The following is a 19304-nucleotide window of genomic DNA, read 5'->3' as shown; positions in this document are numbered from 1 at the left end:
AAGTATTTCCAGCCTCACAATTCCCAGAAGCAGGGTGATTTCACCAAAGTGGATTGTCGATTAACAGTACCCAGTTGATCATCCTGAATATTACTAATTCCTTGGCTCCCAAAATCAGTGATAGACTTTTACTGCTTTACTAAGACAAGAAGCCAAACACAATGCATTATTACCGTCAAGGAAAGGGTAACTCCTCAAAGGTGCTGGGAACTTATTTCCCATCAACAAAAATTTTACAAAGACAAAGAAAGGACTCTCCTTCTCAGCAACCTCTTGGGAATCCATCCCTGATATCTGGTTAAGAATACAGTCTGAGATGAAAGATACATAACCCCTTCCTCACACCATATTCTACACCCACCCACCCACCAAAAATACAACCTCAAAATCCCTACAATATGCTATGTTAGAACACCACCACCACCCAGACTAGATGGTGGAGCTACAAAACCTACAATTCCCATGTATTATATATATAATCCACCACACAAAAAGAAAGAAGGAAAAAAATACTCATCCTATAAGGTGAGAGCACATCTCTGTCAAAATCAAAAAGAAAAAAGTTTGCAAAAGAGATAGAATGGAGGAAGTTAGTCCCAAGCACTGGTAACGCCTGATCCATAACCGCCACCACCATAACCAGAAGATGGTCCATACCCACCACCCATACCACTACTATTGCCACCACCACCACCACCATAGTAATCACTACCACCACGTGAAGGGCCATCTCTTCGAAAGTCACGCCCACCAAACCTACCACCACCAGTCCGCCTGTTTCGGCCCCCTCCGCCACCATAGGATGACCTAGCAGCATAACGTGCAAGCCAAGAGGGCACCTCTTGGTTGGCCTCTTGCATGAGCTCGGAGAGAGAACGTGCTAAGGAGGCATTGTTGTCATTGAAGAAGGCAGTGGCAAGACCCATCTTGCCTGCACGACCCGTGCGGCCAATACGGTGGACATAGTCATCAATGTCATTAGGCAGGTCGAAGTTCACAACATGGGCCACATGGGGAATGTCGAGGCCTCGTGCTGCCACATCAGTTGCCACCAAGATTGGGGTTGTTCCACTTTTGAAGGACCTTAGTGCTTGTTCTCTCTCCTGAGGTGACCCATTCAGTTAAGCATTAGTAATGCCTATGAGAATATTTTGAGGAATAGATTATCCATGATAAACAAAAGAAAAAAGGATGCTCCTAGAGCAAATAGATAAGAACTTAGCACGGTAAGAAACATGATACAGCAAATCAATAATATAATCATTGAGAGCATAATGTCAAAGAAATGTTACAAGAAAATTTTCAACGAACCTGCTGTGATCTATCACCATGAATAGTAGTTGCAGGAAACCCATTCATACATAACCAGTGCTCCAATGAATCGGCTCCTTTCTTTGTCTCCACAAAGACTAAAGTCAAAGCTTGCTGCAGTATGATATGATCATTAACACATTAAGACTCCTCAATCCAATAAATTAACAGTATCGTTAATAGAATTAAAACAAAATAAAGATAAGAGAACATATCCATCCAGCAGTCTGCTGTACATTAAATGCGATGCCGAGGGAAAAATCATAGATAGCACTACACCCATTGTGGCACTTCGGCATTACCTTGCCATGAGTTCCATTTGCTCTTTGAGCATGAAGAAGATCCATAAGGTGGCTTCTCTTGTCTGATTCCAAAACATATTCAACTCGTTGAACAATCAGGTCAGTGCTAGAACCAACCCTCCCAACAGCTAGGAAAATATAATTTGAAAGGAAATCCGAAGCCAATCTCTGCAGAGTGAAACACCACGAAAGTAGAAGCATGTCTTGAGTAGTAGGGGAATGAAATACACAGATTCCAATTTTTGCTATGACACAAAATTTCATGGGGAATCAATGTTGCCAGGAGGATGGGTATAGAGAATAGCAGAGAACAGACAAGTGCCCCATACTACAGGATATCATTTAAGGATGGGCAAAGCTGACCTGTATTTCCTTAGGAAAGGTAGCACTGAATAACATTGTCTGCCTCATTCCTCGTGGAGGCATGTCCATTTGTTCAACTATCTTCCGTATCTGAGGCTCAAAACCCATATCAAGCATTCGATCAGCCTCATCAAGAGCCAAATACTTCACCATTTGCAATGAAACTCTTGCTCTCTCCAGCAAATCCACCAAACGCCCAGGTGTCGCAACAAGAATATCAACACCCCTTTCCAATTCTCGAAGCTAAAGTTTGCAGTAATCAAATGATCAAAATAGATTCATTGAAATGATGCATTAGAAAGTAACGTAAGTAAATTGGTGTTTCAGCAGAGCCAGTCAAGTCAAAATTAACCAAATGTAAAGGAGATGCAAACGATAAAAAGTTCAAGAATACCAAAGACAAACATATTATTGAAGGTTAAGGGACACACGATCAATTAAGACAATAGACTTCCCAAAAGGAATTACATTTAACAATAGCAGAGAACATCAGTTTCAAGCAACCCAAGGAAGTTATACAAGGTTGAGGCAGTCTAAAAACAAGGCCAGACAAGGGGTAACGAGAAATGCATCAATACGAGGTGCAGTGAAGCACAAGGCCAAGGCCTCAGAGAAAAATTCTCAAATTTTCCAAACAAAGAAAAGGATATAGACTATGAACAGAACAGTTAACACTTTCAAAAAAGATATGGACTATGAACAAATGCAGGAACAACAATTAGTGACACCAACATTGGAAACAATGCACTAAGATTCATTTAAATTAAACAACATCGGGAACAACATACAAAGTTTCATTGCAAACAATATCCCTCCCCTAGATTTTCCAAAAGGAATTACATTTAACAATAAGCGAAAAAAAAAAAAATAGCTTCTCAGAGTCAATTTAAAGCAACCCAGGAAATTTGTACAAGGTTGAGGCAATCTAAAACATGGCCAGACAAGGGATAAGGAGAAATGCATTGAGATGAGGTGCACTGGGGCATGAATGAGCTGGCCTTACAGCAAAATTCTTACTATGAAGAAATACAGGAACAACAATTAGTGAAAGCAACATTGGCAACGATATACTAAGATTCAATTAAATAAAGCAACACTGGAAAAAATATACTAAGATTCATTGGAAAAATACCCTGCCTCCCTCACCTCACCTCCCGTCCTCTCTCATCAAACCCCAAACCCCAACCCCAACCCCCCCAACCCCCACACCCCTTCCCTCCCCTCCCCTCCCCTCGCCTCCCCTCCCACCCACCTCCCGCCCTCTTTCCCTCACCTCCCTCCTCCCTCTTACTCTTCATTGTATTGCAAACATGAGAACCTCAAATGGGGTTTCCTCTTATTCGTAACAGAAGTTTTTTAATATTGAGTAGTAGTGCAAACAAACAAAAAATCTTAGGGAATCAAGCAGCATCTAGATGGCCTAGAAAAGTAACTCCTGTAGCCAAAATGCTTTTGACCAACTCAACTATAACTTAGTCACAATCCAATATGATCTGTCAATCATAGATAATTCAGCTTCTAGCTAAACTAGTTGCATGAAGTTCGTCGAGATAGAGTTAGAGAGAACGGGAGACATCAGAAAGTCATAGTTAAGTGGAAATCACATATGCATTAATATTTCATAGATTACAAATAGTTTTGAAATTGTGTACATCAATTATTACAAATAGTTTTGAAATTGTGTACATCAATTAGACTCAAGGTCCTCGCTCAAGCTCTCTGTTTTATGCAACCTGCAAAACAGCAATACCAAATGCCATTTCAATGTTAGAGAGAGAAAGCAACATTACGACAGTCCAAGGATCCGTCTAGGGTATCAAGCCAGGTTCAAGGCAAAGCCGATCTAGATGTAAAGTCAAATACCTCTCTATCCAATGACTAACCCCTCCCTATCCAATGACTAACCAAGTAAGATGTCTATCCGATGATTAACCAAGTAAGGTGAACAAGAGTTCTCGAAGCAAAACCCAAGATACAACCCTCCTTGGCACAATTTCATAAATTCATAAAGTGAATTCATCATATCATTATATAATTTCTAGGAGGTTCCCTGTCCTTTCTTGTTGATCCTAGAGGCAAGAGAAAAGAGGTCCTCATTGCTCCACCCAATAGAGATGTGCCTCCCCATGCTTCATGCAAGTGACCAATGTTCTGAAAAACGGTCCGCCTGGCACCTACGCAGGCCCTAGACACCTCTAGCTGCACGCCTAGACTTGGACACCCCAGTACGTAGGCGGGCACCCAAGGACATGGAACTTTTTTCGATTTTTAAAGATGCCCAAAAGGGCATAGGGGAAGTTTAAATGGGTTATGGGTGTTATTTTCAACCCCCAAAGTTAAAAGAACACTTCCATAATCCTCAATCTCTTAGCTATACCTATTTCTAAGAATCAAAAGTATTTTTTTGGTTTGAAGAAACTTCTTAAACTTTTCTTTTCTCATTGGAATTATTTTCTCATATGGAGAGTTGGAGACTATACTAATACATAGCCCTATTAAACTTCTAAACTTTTTTAAATATTGTATAGTTTGAATTTTGAAATTTTGAACAAGTTTATTCTCAACATGCGATATGTCATATGTTTGTGACTTTGTGTATAAAAAAATTTATTACAATATTTTCCAATGCAAGAAATTACAAAACCGGCACAAATATATGCATATATGTGCTTTGGACAGCACATATATGTATATATCTAAAGAAATTGTACTACAGGACGCTTGAGGTTCTGATCGCCATGCCGGGCGCCTAGGGGCTGCCTAGCGTTTTTTGAAACCTTGCAAGTGACACTGACTTCTTTAGTTCTTTGCCAAAGAGAACCATTTTTGAACCATCCGCCTTGATCAAATATCTTCTCTACTTTTTAGCACTAAAGACAGCACCCTCAAGTATTTCATTACGAATTGATCCTACTTTTTTATAGAAGTACAGATTTGTTTTTTTATGTCACCGGTCTTTGTATTGGCCTGGATAAGACAACCACAGTAGGTACATATAGATTATTTTCTTCTTAACAGACAGGTGACTGAAGTGGGGAGAGAGAGAGAGAGAGGAAAATAGGAGTGAATAGGGGTGGGTCGACTCCTTTTTTGCACAGGACCTTTGGCACAGCTCTCCAACATAGCGTATTAGTTGGCAATTTTAGGCCTCCTGTAATTTTTGTAAGTTTTGAAAGCTTCATGTAAATCCTTTAAATCGGGCAGAATCTATAAGCCCCCTTTCTTGCATATGATACGCTGACTGTTTTTTACCGATCCACCCCTAGCAGGTAAACTCGAACTACCAATTCTTGTACACAACAATTTCAGTAATGCAATGTTAACTTTATCTCAAAAAAAAAGAATAGGAGTGTAGAGGGTTACTTGGGTCAAGCTATGTTAAGATTTTCCTTTTACTTTAGTAAGACTGCACTTACTAGCACTTCCAAACGGTGTGCGAAACTTACTTCAACCAAAAGCCTCTATTAATTACCCAAAAAAGAAAAGTTCCTAATCTTTTGGTGAGGTTACTTTGGTCACCTAATTGAGTGAAGTTAGCTTGCCTATCAGCCTACTAGTCTGGTAAAGAATAGTTTGAACTCTTCATCATCCAGAAGGCATAACTTTTTGCTCGCTTACCATAGTCTGTGTTATGACCACTCATTGGAAAGGTCTCTTCGAGTTCTACAAAGCCTTAATGCGTTATGCCAGTTTCACTTACCATTTTGGTCAGAAAAAGGCCTCTAAAGTCCTTAAATCAACCTCTGAAGTTTCTAATGTGATCAGGGATCACTATACTTGGTCTTTCACAAAATACCTCTATTGGTTATGGGCTTTACGGCAGCTACTGGTCCAAACTCTTCATGATTGCTCATGAAACCAAGTCAAATGACGATTGTATCCTACACAAGAAAAACAGGTATGTTTTTGATGGATCTAAAGTCTCAGCCAGCAGGACTTCCACCAAGGGCTCGCATATATCTTGTTTCCACCCAAGGCATCTTGAAGACCTACCCAAGGCTTCTCTAAGGCTTTGCCTTAGAGTCAAGGTCCAAAGACCATCCTCCCCCTTATAGCTATAGCTGATTGCATTGTAATGTACAAAACCATGACATTCGATCATTTCCCCAATCTAGACAAGATCTGCATAATGAGTATTCTGGGCTATTTTGGAGTAGAGATATAAATAATATAATGAGTTATTTTTCTATTACATACTTCAGTCATATTTTGTGTATTTAAGAGTAGGATTTACCTGCTAAATTTCAGTGGGAGATCCTATAGGAATTGAGAATTATGGACTCAACAATGAAGGGTGTCAGTTCTGACCATGCAAAATTCAAGAACTGTCCATTGAGTTCCGTGATTTTTTTACCAACCATTGATTTTATTTTTAGCTGAAATTGGACTATGACTCATAAAATTGAGTCTACTTTAAAAAAAAAAAGTTTCATCAAGAAATTCCTTGTAGTTTGAAACATATGATCAATTTATTGAAGGGTGCGCAAGTGCTGTTTTCTGCAACGAAAATTATTTTTATGACTTGGAAGTTAAGATTTAATTTCTATTCTTAACATAATGTTTTATGGTCTGCACTAAATTTTTAGACTTCCATTCTGAGTCTATTTTCTAATAAAATGTATTTGAAAGAGAAATATTTATGGCAATAGAGGAATAAAAATTTTGGATTGAAGAGGTCATCCTGAATTTTCTGCAATTTGGTATGTTATTCATTGAAGACATGGATAATTATATTTATCAAGCCTACTTAACAGAGTGATATAATGGTTGTGAAAATATATGTGTTACTATTATGTGTCTAATTTCAAACAAAATTGGTTTGAAAGGGAAACTCTATGATGGTAGAGAGAAAAGACAATTTTACTAGATAGTGTTCATCATAGAATTTTGCAGTATGGTTTATTTTGTGACTTGAATGTCACTTTTTTATTTCTCTGAAGAAAAGTATTATTTGGGATTCGAACTATGATGTTATGATTTGGTTTTGAGTTTCGTTTTCAACACAAAAGACTTCATGAAGAAATTCTTTGAGGATTGAGAGAAACAAATGTTTTATTGAGAGGTGCTCAACTTGATTTTCAATTGAAAAATTTGTATTGCGACTTAAATGTCACTAAAATGAATATTCACTAAATGGTATGATTTAGGGATGGAACTATTAAGAACAAGATGTCCACCCTTCCATTATTGGTTGGATATCTGTTTTATAGAGCCACTAGGCATGATTAAGCCCTGATTCAGGTATGTCCAGCCATGCAGGGCCCAAGCTATTACTTGAATTACACTAACACATGATCCGTCAATATCCTAAACAAACTAAGGCCTCCCAAAACCTGTATGGTTTCATGTTTATGACCATTTTAGCTATCCAATGGATCCTACTTTGAAAGTTTTTGACGCATGTCAAGTACAACGCTTTGAGGACCTTGCTAAAATTACAAATATCCTATATAACCTTCAAAGGGCCAAAATAAACATTTGTTTAACACCAGAAGTATCCGAGCCAAATACTTTGACACACTCATTGCAAATTTACCCAAATATTAGAAATGACAAAAGCTTATCTGAGTTCATAAAATGCCCTTAAAGTCTCTAGATAATTCTATGACATCATTTAATTGGAGGCCAAACTATACCATTTTCTACACTAGATTTCTATCTCATTTTCTAAACTTAGATGCCTTCCATTTTATATTTAAGGATTTTTAGGCGTTATATACTAAATTAGGGCAAAGATTTCATGCAACAGTTGTATAGTAATATGATGCAACAACCATGTTAGGGCCATTTGTTTGATCCAAATTTAAAATATACACTCATTTCATTCTAATGAATAATCACAAATAAAAAAATAAAAAAAACGCAACCTAGAAAGTATTTTTTTAGCCCAATTACCATAGGCCGTCCATTTTGGTAAGATGCTTAGATCTAGGCCTTAGAATGATCTTTTTTCTTTCCAAATTGTTTAGATAGTTTTATTATCATTAGATTAACAATATTAAAAAAGAACAAATTGATTTTGAATTCATAAAGACCTAGATCTTGAAATTCATCAAATTGGCGGTCTAGATTCATTGTTGGAATGGACTAATTTTGACCATATATAGGGTGCAAATTAGTTTTTTTTTTTTTTAGAATGATTATTGAGATGAAGAGAGTGTGTCTGCAAAAGTTTGGGTCACATACAAATACCACAAACATGATTTTCTAGAAGTGTAGTTGCATTATACTATGATAAAACCGTTGCATGAAATCACTGCCCATTTAGTTAAGCCCAAAACAATAATATATACATATCCTGGAAAATCATTCTCCAATCGATTTAGAAAACTACAATATGCACTTAGATAAAAAGATATTTCTCAGCTTTTAATGGAAACTATCAAACTAGAAAATCCAAGAAAACAAAAAAATAAAACATATATCCACATAGGCCTCTTTCAAAGCCCACACTGTTATAAAAAAATAACGCAATGCATACTAGAAATAGAAAGTATGTTCTCTTTCAGCTAAGATGAGATTTCTTCCTCTTCTCATACTAAACTTCAAGTTTATTCCATAAAAGAATTCCCAAAACGCAAGGACTCTTGCTCTCCCCAACAATCACCAGGTCTTTCTTTATTTTTTTTAATCAAAACTCTAGATTACCCCAACATTATTCTCATAATTTTCTTGGAGATTCTACTCTTGAAGATTTATGATGTCCTATTGTTTTATATTCTTAAGTCACAATGATGAATCCTCTTGGTTGTAAGATGAGAATATATGCTTTCTTTAAAACGCTTCTTTTACATCTGAGAGAGAGAGTGTAGTTCATGTTGTCCTTTTGCCTTTCGGAGAGCCAGTCTTTGAAAAACAATGGAAGCAGAGAAGCCTACATTTGACGAAGATGACCCTTGAGTGATAGGATTCTAGGTTATTGGGGACTTCGAGGGAATGGTACATGCCAAACTTGTGTCATGGCCTGAAGATGTAGTGAGAGGGACAAGCGTTGGTAATGGAGCACTCTGACGAGCCTCATCATCAGCATCAAGACGGTCACCTAATGCTTCTAATGCCCCAACACCATCCTCAAGGTGGTCATCATTAAGATAAAGATCCCATCCTTCGTACTTCTTTGCATAGCCTGATTTCAGTCCAACTCTTTTTTTCTCCACAATAAGTTTCTTCATTTTTTATTTCCCTTCCCCCCTTCCTCCCAAAAAACTATGCTATCGTCCCTCCCTTAGAGAGGGAACCTCCTTGGCTCATTTCTCTCTTAAAGCTTTAGCCTTTATGAAACCACTAAAATGGACAACAAAGTAAGGTTTCTATAAGATTTTATACCACAAAAAAAAAAATTGCCCCTCCCAAAAAAGTTGTTTAAAAAAATGCAAAAGTGCCAAAAAATGTTACGTTTTGGGATCATATACTTTTGCTGGCATGTTTCACCCTTTAGTAACCTAAGTAGTCCCTACTTTCGGTGAGTGATTTTTTTGAAATTGAAAGACCATTCCAAAATTACCTCGAACAAATCTAAAAATTTCTCCTAACAAGTTTCTCACATGTTTCTACCTACAAGTTTCTCCTCTTTTTTTTTTGGATAGAAAACGATGACTTTAATATCATAATAGAATATTTCACAAAAAACCATGAGATGCGGTAAAAGGCATCTCATAGACCAAGTGCTCAGACTACACATTTAGAAATACTAGAAAACGAAGACCAAGTTTCTCAATCTCTAACTTGAAAAAAAATCTCCCTTCCTATTGCATTGCTCTTAGGCCCGTTATGTTTGACATTCCTTTCTAGACCTGTTCAGTCTGTTGGGTATCATGCATCAGTAAATGATCTCCTTCATTGAATAGAGGATGTCTTTTAGCAAGAAATTTTTGTGCAAAGTGAGGTCATCGCTTCCATATGAGTGAGATGATCATAGCTATGTATGGCAGTATGGCTTTGCCCCAAAAGCTGTGACAACCACCCAAGGCTCCATTGTTAATTGGATCATAACTGCTAACTATTTGCCGAAGAGGACTAGGTCGCAGCCCAGCTGGACCCCACCACCACTTGGTTTCATCAACTTCTGTTGTAATGGAAGTTCATTGGGTAACCCTGGACCCTCCGGGGTTGGGGAAGTGTTCAGGGATCCTAAAACTACAAGGTTCTCAAGGGCCCGTCAGGCAACATAGAAATTGAAATATGGCAAAGTGAAGACCCTTTAGTGGGTGTTAGGTTGTATGTGAGCGATATCTCTGGATCATTACTAGTGGAAGGCGGTTCAGTCATTAGGTGAGCATCTAGGTAGGGAGTCTACATACCATGGCAGGCAGGGAATCTTACAAAAGATATTATCCCACTTAGCAACTACATAAGATGTATGTTCACACACATATATTGGAAGCAAACGAGATTATTGATGGCCTCACCTGCCTTCTTGCCCTATTCTTCTCTACCCACAAACCCACCCACCCACCCCCCGCCACCCCCTTCCTTCTTCTCCTACTTACCTCATATGAAATGTTACTCATAGAAAATAAAAAAAGGAAGAGAGAGAGAGAGAGAGGGAGGTAGGTTTGCTCTAACTATGCAATCATATATATATATATATGAGTTATGTCGCAATTAGACCACAGACCTAACCAGGAACCCAACCATCCATAATTGTAGGAAACTACAGATGCCAGTATTATAATTTGTACTCCAATCAGGATTGTCAACACCCAATCAGGTCAACAGCACACAGAGCAAAATCAGGTCTAGGTTACAATACATTGATTTGGGTCAAGGTTCAATTCAAATTTTGGTTTTGATGAAGGAAATATGTGGCCTGTAAAGGTTTTTTCATGTTCATGGACCAGTCAAGTCATGAGTCAACTCAACCCAAGGGCATGTCAAATAAAAAGTTTTTGGGTCTGTGAAGTATCGGTAGCATTGCTTAGCCCTTAGATGCAAATAAATAGATAGCATCAAACGGTTACACTTTGATATAAGGGGAAATAGGGCACTCACTAGAATATTTATCATGCCTGTGGCAAAGGCTTGACTCACATAATATATAAATCAAAGATCTCAGATATGCATGGGTGTCTGATTAAATTTTTATTGGGAAGAGAAGCACTTAGGCCAATTGAAAGACTCCAGGTTTTCTATACCAAACATTTAAAATAATAAAATTTTATGTTGGTATCCAAAACCAATCATATTTGTTGCTCCAGATTCCAAAGCCAATCATATTTGTTGCTCCAGATTTTATGAAGATTAAGGAATCTGCTAAGCTATTACTTGTTAGAATTAAGAACATAAGTTCGTTGCTTTTTGTTTTCCTGTAAGTATAAATAATATAATTAATTAGAGTCATATAGCTTAATCCATTAATTCACTCCTCGAAACTGTGAATTGATTTGATTTTGTTTCAAGAATCAAAGCACAATTTTGTACAGATCCCATATGACCAAATAACAATGAAGAATCGTCGAGTCATCCATGAATACGACATGATGTTTTTTCCATTAGTTCCCTTTCAGGATCATTCATGGTCATACAAACCCTAACATAGGATTCATTTTGTTTGATTCATTTGCACAAGCCTGGCATAAATCTGCATCCAAAAAAAATAAAAAAGTTTAATCATATATAAGATTTTATTGCATAGGTCTGCCGTAAAGGTGGGATAGGTTCACCAAGACTCTATTGGCTCTCAGTATAAATTTTTTCAGTACAGGCTCGCTTGTTCGAGACTAGAGAGCTTTTTGTGAAAGAAATATTCACTTGAAAGTTCTGGGTTTTCCACTTTCTTCACGCCTATTCACTCCCAATGGGTCCATTATAGGGTTGAGACCATAGCAATTTGAACAATCTGGGGCAAGAATTCCTAGAAGGTGAAAGTACCAGATTTTATCCTTGAATAACATTAGGTGGGAAGGATATATAGCTAGTTAAAAAGCACCTTGCTCTTAAAAAAGACCATGTCAACAGGTGGAAGAAGGTATTATCGAGTATAAAATTGTGAATGACCTGTATAGTGTTCAAAATGGCCAAAAAGGCCAAGAAACTGCTAGAAAAATAGGGAAGCGGATACTGAACACCATATAAGGTAGAAAAGATTTTAAGCATTGAAAATATGAAAAAACAAATTAACAGAAGGCGCATGGTACAAGGAGGATGGAATTGGTTTTAAAGGTATGTGACAAATTGGAGCAGAAAATGACAAAATGCTAGGGGTCTTTTCATTCCAGGCACAACTTCAGGAGTCCAAGCGTATAAACGTGTGAAGTGATCAAGCAACAATTGTGAACGACGGCGTGAGGAGGTGAATGTGATACAGGGGTTCCTTACAACTTCTTTTTTAATGGGTAACATTTTAATCATTTTACCAAGATGAAAGAAAGCACACATCAAGTTGTGGGTCCTAGAGTTCATACAAAAGAAGGCCTATAAAACCACGGGAAGCAAATGCAAGAAAGGTAAAGAGAATGAAGAGAGAGGGTGGAGGTCAGTGGACAGTGTAAGTCCACTGTGGAAGTGCACAAAAGGAAAGAGCAAGTCAAGCAGATGCCTGTTGAGGTAAGGACACCACTAGCTTAGCAAGTTCATCAGTAACTTCTTTTGCCTCTGTACACACATGCCCCGATGTTGCATCCAATGAATAGCATATCGAAATGTCTCTTTCATAAGATCAACGGAGGGCCACGAATATGTAGAATCTCTGGAAGCCAATTGAATGGCATTCAGTGACCTTCAACTAAAAGGGAACCAGAAAGGTCACTCAGAGACAATCTAAGGCCAGTCAATGACAATTTAAATCTCTGTCGTACATGAGCTATAAATACTTTTCAGGCCTTTAAAAACTTACCGAATAATCCCATTGCTATCCCTGAACACTCCCCCATCCCCAAAAGGACCAGGGTTTCCCGATGAGATATCAAAATTTAATTTAACAAAGCCAGGTGGAACTAGGATCCATCCTGGCTACAGTTTCGCCTTCCTCGTTGAATAGCTCACATCATATCCCTATAGAAAATAAAGTTTTGGACATAATTACCCGAATCTCTCACCGAAGGTTGCCATTCCGACTAGGAATCTTCACATAACCGTTTCCGCGAAGTTTAGAATCTCGATTCCAACACTTTTAAAATCTCGTTTCTAATATTAATAATTCTCTATTCCGCAATTGGTGAATCTCAATTCTACACTTGTTGAAACTAGTTTCCACTTTCCACATTTACCGGATTTCTACCACTTCCACCCCCCCTCCCTTTTCCTCTTTTTGCTACTTTCTGAGAAGTGATGTTTAGAAGTTTTCAAGACATCAAAATACTCAAGCTAGATACTCAATCTCAAGCTACAAGGTGTAGTTATCTTTTTTGACCTGAAATGACAAATAGAAATCAAAGTAGTAGTCCACGTTCTCTACTTAATTCTTCAAGCATGCATTATATTAATCCAATGTTGAGATTGCAACTCTAAAGATGTTGGAAATAATGTAATGCAAATAATGTAAAAGGTGCATGTATGGCATGGAGACATGAATTGTTTTCCTCTCAATTCCAAAGATGTCGGAATCTCGATTCCAAAGATGTTGGAATCTCGATTTCATAAATGAAAGAATCTCAATTCCATATTGGTAGATTCCAACTAGGTCGAAAAGTCAATTCCAAAGAGCTAGTAATCTCGAATCTATCTATGTAAGGATCTTGGTTTTATTTTGGTCGACTCTCGACTCCTAAAAATAGGAATCTCGTCCCCCATGATTCCTCTTGCACTTAGGAATCTTCCAGCCGGCAGTGATTCCACACTTTCAATTCCTAAATCGATTCAGTTTCCAAATCGCTTCGGGTAACTATAGTTTTGGACTCTCACACTTGGGTCCAAGCCTAGCCAAGCCCAGGATCCATGATAAAGTGGTGGTACCTCATCCTCTCAGTAGTACGGAAGTGATGGATTATTTTACACTCAAAAATCCTACCATTATAAAGGCCCAAAAGTATCATCGACAAGCAAACTATTCACAATAGGCACCCTTCCGATAGCTGAGGAGCTCATCTGCTGAGGCGAGCATAACTGCAAATCCCAGAAAGATCCAAAAAGAAACTCAAACCATTGCGGGCATAAGAGCAATTCACTAGCAAATAGTCCATCATTTACTTAATCATCCAACATAAATAACATCTATTGGAAACTAAAACCCACGATGATTTAAATGGTTACCAATAAAGGTTGTTCCACATGACTCACCAGCAAAAAGTAATAACTCTTGGTGTAGCTGGTACAGCCCAAACCAGGTGAGCAGCACAAGCCCTAGCGTCTGCTTTCCGATGACATGACAAGAAAGAACAAAGCAGGTCAGAAACTCTCTCCAGTCTCTCCATTTCTAGGGTTCAGCCTAAGTGGGGGAATCCGCACAACCCTCCTACTGCTACTACACTCAAAAACACTCATGAGCAGCAGCACTCAAATCAAGTGACGTACTCAGAATCCCTGGAAACCTTGAAATAGAGGCAACTATGAACCCAGATTTGTTTTCTTCCCTTGTGCTCTAGTTTGAATCTAATACTCCCTGAAGGACCTACTGACCCAATGCCTATCAAAACTCCACATATCCTACCTGACCTGCCCCAGATCCTAAGTCCCACCCATTCCCCCCGCTCTCATACTTGCTCTCCATAATCATAACCCAACGGCCCCATTCTCAGCCACGACGCATTTATGTCATTCCCCCTATAGAGCTTGGATGGTAGTAAGAACTCTCCAAGTGCCCCAGCCACAAAAGAATCCTTGTCTAACACATCTTTTGACCTGACCACACGGAATTTTATGTGTCATTGTTGCCCTGCCACAAGAAGTTCCATTGTAACTTCTCTAATCTATTAGCCACTCCACCCAGAATTTGAAAAGGGACATATCATAGACTGAGATGCTGTTAAAAGTGGATTTAATTAAGGTTGTTGTACCAGCCAAGGAGAGGAATTCAGCTATACAAGGTGCATCCACCAGTCACATCTCTCAATGACAGGGATTAAGAGATTCTCACAAGGGTACCATCTGAAACTAGGAAGTTATAGATAGGCCTGAGAGAACCGTGCAACCCTATAGTGAAGGACACATACCAACTTATTAAGTGTATCATCAGGAACACAGATCCCCACAATGGCGCCATTATGTAAGTTCCCTCACTAGCCCTGACAATAACTCAAACCATCTAATAGACATGAGCAAGTGTTCCACTCGCGAAGATACAGCATAACAAAATATTATTGTATCAATTAAAATAGAGATGATGATTAACCATAGTTTCCACACTCTTAGTTGCCAAGCCCCCTAGCTGACTCAGTGCCTCCTCCACAATAGGCGCCTCACTACGTTTCAATGCGTTAAACTCATTATTTTAATGACAATGTATGCCATAGAAGCCATTGGGACTGGTCACAAGGAAACCAGTAGAAATTACCATAACACACAGTAGAAGACACTAATTTCTAAAAGGTCCAGTCTTACATAGGCTTAGTGTTTTTAACTTAATATTTCCAACCAATCCAACAAAAAGCCAAAAACATGATATACAAATTAATACATATATATATATATATATATAGAGAGAGAGAGAGAGAGTTAAAACTCTCTTCCAAAAGAAATTAAATTAGCAGTACACTTTTGGAAAACAAAAAATAACTTCTCTACAAAGACTTTGATATTCTCAAATCCCAAAAACTCAATAAAAGGTCAATAGCTAATTTAACTCCTCATAACTCTATTTCAAAATTAATCGTGTTGCGGGAAATTAGCAGCTCAGAACAAGATAATGGCCACATTGTAGATATCTTCTTTCTCAACCACCCTAATTTTCTCTCTTCAAAGAAAGCGAGGGACAGAGAGAGATATGCAGGCTTGCCTTAATTCTCCTGATTCATAACCCGCAAAACATCTTCCAGGACAACACATATCTGTTAATACTTAGTGATATTCTCTAACCATAGAAACAAAATCAAATCATAAAACCCAGCCAGGAAAAGTAAAGCACAAGAGAAACTTCTCTAATAAAAAGGAACTAATTGAATGTGGATGATTCTAACGGCAGATAACTTGAGAAGATGGGTTTCTATTCCAAGCTTGAAGTTAAGTTGGAAAAGGTAACAAACACAACACGTTCCATATATTTTCAGTGGAAAGGGACTACAGCTCAATGAAAGCCCAATGAAAAGAACCTCCCAAAACCAACACATTGTTCTAATATTAAATGAACTATCTAGCAAGCACAAACAGCAGGAGAGGAACAACTTGGAAGGGGCAAATTCATTATAAGAAACTCCAAAATAAAAAAAATGAAAAAAAAATTGGGAGCAGGATGAGAACCTGTTGATTTATTGGTGCTCCTCCATATGCAACTACAACTCTAACACCCGTTTGATAGGAGAACTTTTTCGCTTCATCGTGTATCTGGGGAAATAGTAACCAACCCACGAAGTGATCAAACCAAAGAGTTAAAGACCAAACTCATACTATGTGGATAAGTACAAAAAATTTTAAAAACCAAAAACTGGAAGCTGTTAGAGAAGCTCAAACGGTATCATGGAAAGTAGAACAGAGTTCAAAAGAATACATATATATATATATATATAAACTGGACTAACACTATACCAACAAGTAGAAATCAATTACTAGAAAAGTAGAGATTCATTGTTATGGAGCACTCAGCAATCATTGTTATATCTAAAGGTAGAAAACAAAATTAAAAAGAATAACTAGAGATTGTTCCAATAAATCCAATGACATTGTTCGAAAATTAGACAACCAATTCAACAACTTTGCAACAATTTCCTCTAACACAGCATCACATCCCAGGAAAAAATACAAGCCCATATTCAAAGTGGTACATGAAAGCGAAAACTTGAGGCCCTTTCCCATTTACCTGACAAGAAAGCTCCCTTGTAGGAGAAAGAATCAGTGCGAGGGGGTACACAGTGCGTGCCCCCCTAGGCCTCTGTGCATACTGCCCCTTCATAATCCCGCTAATTATGGGGAAGCAAAACGCTGCTGTCTTCCCTGACCCAGTCTGTGCGCATGCCATCAAATCCCTCCCTCCCAGCGATATCGGAATCGCGTGTCGCTGTACCGGTGTTGGTTTCACATACTTACACCGCCTTATGTTCTCATTCAAAGCATCCCCCAAATCAATCTCGGCGAAAGTATTCACAGGAGGCGGCACATTATCACCACTTGTTTCCACAGGAATGTCCTCATAGGCATCGAAATTGATACCAGTATTCTCTTGTTCACCAAAGGCTTCCTCAGCTGGTTCATCATTCTCAAAAGGGTTAACCTCTCTCTCCCTACCTCGATCCCAACCACCAGTTCGGTTGCCCCAACCACCTCGAGATGGCCCAGAGCCAGGCCTGGCTGGCTCGCGGCTACCCCAACGGGGCTGGGAGGGTGGTGGGCCTGGGTAAGCAGATCGGTTCGTGGAGGCTAGGTTTTCTTTGGGTGTAGGGGCAAGGGGCTCGGCTGATGGGGGTCGGTTACGAAGGTGAGGAGGAACGTAAGAAGATCGTGACGGTCGCGAAGAGGCACTGCTGGCTGGGCCATTGTTGGTGGCAGCAGCTGTTACATTCTCAGCTGCTGAATTTGAGACCGAATCCGCCCACGAAGTTCGCATAATTAAAGATCAGCTCTCTCTGAGCAAACTGACCAAAAGGCCTGAATTTATCCCTTTCTCGATATTACCAACAAGAATTCTGTGGCAAATTCTCAGGGTATAAGTTGTTTCTATTACCAGGGAAAAACCCAATCTGAAACTGCTTGGCCTTTCTATCTACCACCAAACGGAAACCTAGATATTGCTTGGCCTTTCTACTACCAAATCGAAACCTAGATATTTATCCAGACAAATCAAAAGAAACCGAAATTAAAAAAAAAAAAAAAAACTATTTTCCACTTGACATCGGAATCAAAACCCACTATCCAAAATTCCAAATCCCACCAAAAAAAAAACAAAAAACCAAACAAAAATTTATCAAACAAACACTAGAGAGAAGGAAAAATCGTAAAACGAAAAGCAGGCAGTTTTGTTTCTATCTCTAATCTGATAAGTGAAAAGGGAAAAGAAGAACAAAAATTGGAAAATATTGAGAAGGAAGTGAGAGAAAGAACCTGCTCCGTGTAAATATTTATTTATAAATTACTCTTCTAAAAAGGGAGATGAAGAAGGAAAAGAGAGAGAGAGGGCCTGAGATCGATCGAGAAAAAGATTTATGAGAAGAGAGAATATAAGATAATATTTGTGCGTGTTTTCTCTTTCTAAAATGTTACCGCACCACCACGTTTCTTTCCTTCTTTCTTGTACACTTTATTTTGGCTTTTAGACTTTTTTTTTTGTTGATATTTTTGCAAAAGGCATGGGAATGCGGCGTACAACTGGGGCTGACGCAAAAATTAAGTCTTTTTTCATAAAATGTGCATATCGAGTTGTGTCTCACACGTGCCTACGTTGAGACCAATAGAATAGAAGCCGGGTTTGTTCTCATAATTACTCAAGCCAGCCCATCACTCCGATTTGCCCTAATCAATATTTCAAGGATAAAGTTTATATAAAGCCCAGGCTCTGCACAATCAATCAAATTAGAGTGCACCTGGAAAATATCGTTATGAAAGGTTATTTTGATAATCAAATATCTTCAAATTTGATCATATATTCAAAGTTCACATCAATATCCATGGACATGAGAAAAACAATGGATTTTCACAAAGTTTTAGAAATAGTGTATCTTGTAATACATTTTTTACTGTCAATTTTTAAGATTTTCAAGTTGTCATAGATCTGCTCAATCTACATTGTTTTTAAGCTTGAAATTTTATAATTACATACAAAAATATATTTAAAGCTATAATAAAGATTTCTAGTATTGAAACCATGACTATTTGAAGGTGTGTTTTCCTTTTGATTGTTTAGAGCCCCAGCTCTATACAAACCATACCCATATTTGAATTATGGTTTATCAAACATAGTTTTAGAGCAGGTTTAAAACAACGATGAGTTTTTATGAGTCGGTCGACTCATATGTACATTTGTGCCCCCCCGAAAATTCAATTTAAATTTCTATTTTTTTTTTTTTTGTAGGTTCATCATCTAGGCCAAGATGATCATAAATATGAAAAAAAAAAAATTTAACTAAAAATATAATTTTTTCGACTTTTTTTTTTATGCACCGTCAATATTTAATATAAGGACAATACAATTTCGATAACATCCATCTTTCGGATGGACGCTCGTATGTCAACGGACTCTAGCGCACTTCTTAAAATAATAGGTCATGGTCTGGATCACCCATATGGAAAATTGATATGGTTAAGCAG

General features: G+C 38.2%; 1 protein-coding gene across 2 annotated transcripts; it reads right to left on the bottom strand.

Moving 5' to 3' along the window:
* Positions 1-135: 135 nt before the first annotated feature.
* On the bottom strand, positions 136-18281 carry LOC18432605 (DEAD-box ATP-dependent RNA helicase 11). 2 transcript variants are annotated; one of them, XM_020666275.2, is made up of 7 exons: positions 18102-18281; positions 16864-17819; positions 16308-16391; positions 1977-2219; positions 1614-1781; positions 1312-1425; positions 136-1103 (listed from the first exon to the last, which is right to left on the bottom strand). In XM_020666275.2, the coding sequence occupies exons 2-7, from the start codon at positions 17605-17607 to the stop codon at positions 591-593; spliced, it is 1866 nt and encodes a 621-aa protein (XP_020521934.1). In that variant the 5' UTR covers positions 17608-17819; positions 18102-18281; the 3' UTR covers positions 136-590. The 2 variants fall into 2 exon arrangements, with proteins under 2 accessions (XP_020521934.1, XP_006842770.1); XM_006842707.4 differs by having other exon boundaries at positions 16864-18281.
* Positions 18282-19304: the final 1023 nt, after the last annotated feature.

This window comes from Amborella trichopoda, chromosome 3 (assembly GCF_054954075.1).
Source record: "Amborella trichopoda isolate Santa Cruz 75 chromosome 3, AtrichopodaSantaCruz75HAP2 v2.0, whole genome shotgun sequence".
NCBI classification, from domain to species: domain Eukaryota; kingdom Viridiplantae; phylum Streptophyta; class Magnoliopsida; order Amborellales; family Amborellaceae; genus Amborella; species Amborella trichopoda.
The sequence above is the reverse complement of the archived record's forward strand: the minus strand, read 5'-3'. Positions and strand labels throughout refer to the sequence as shown.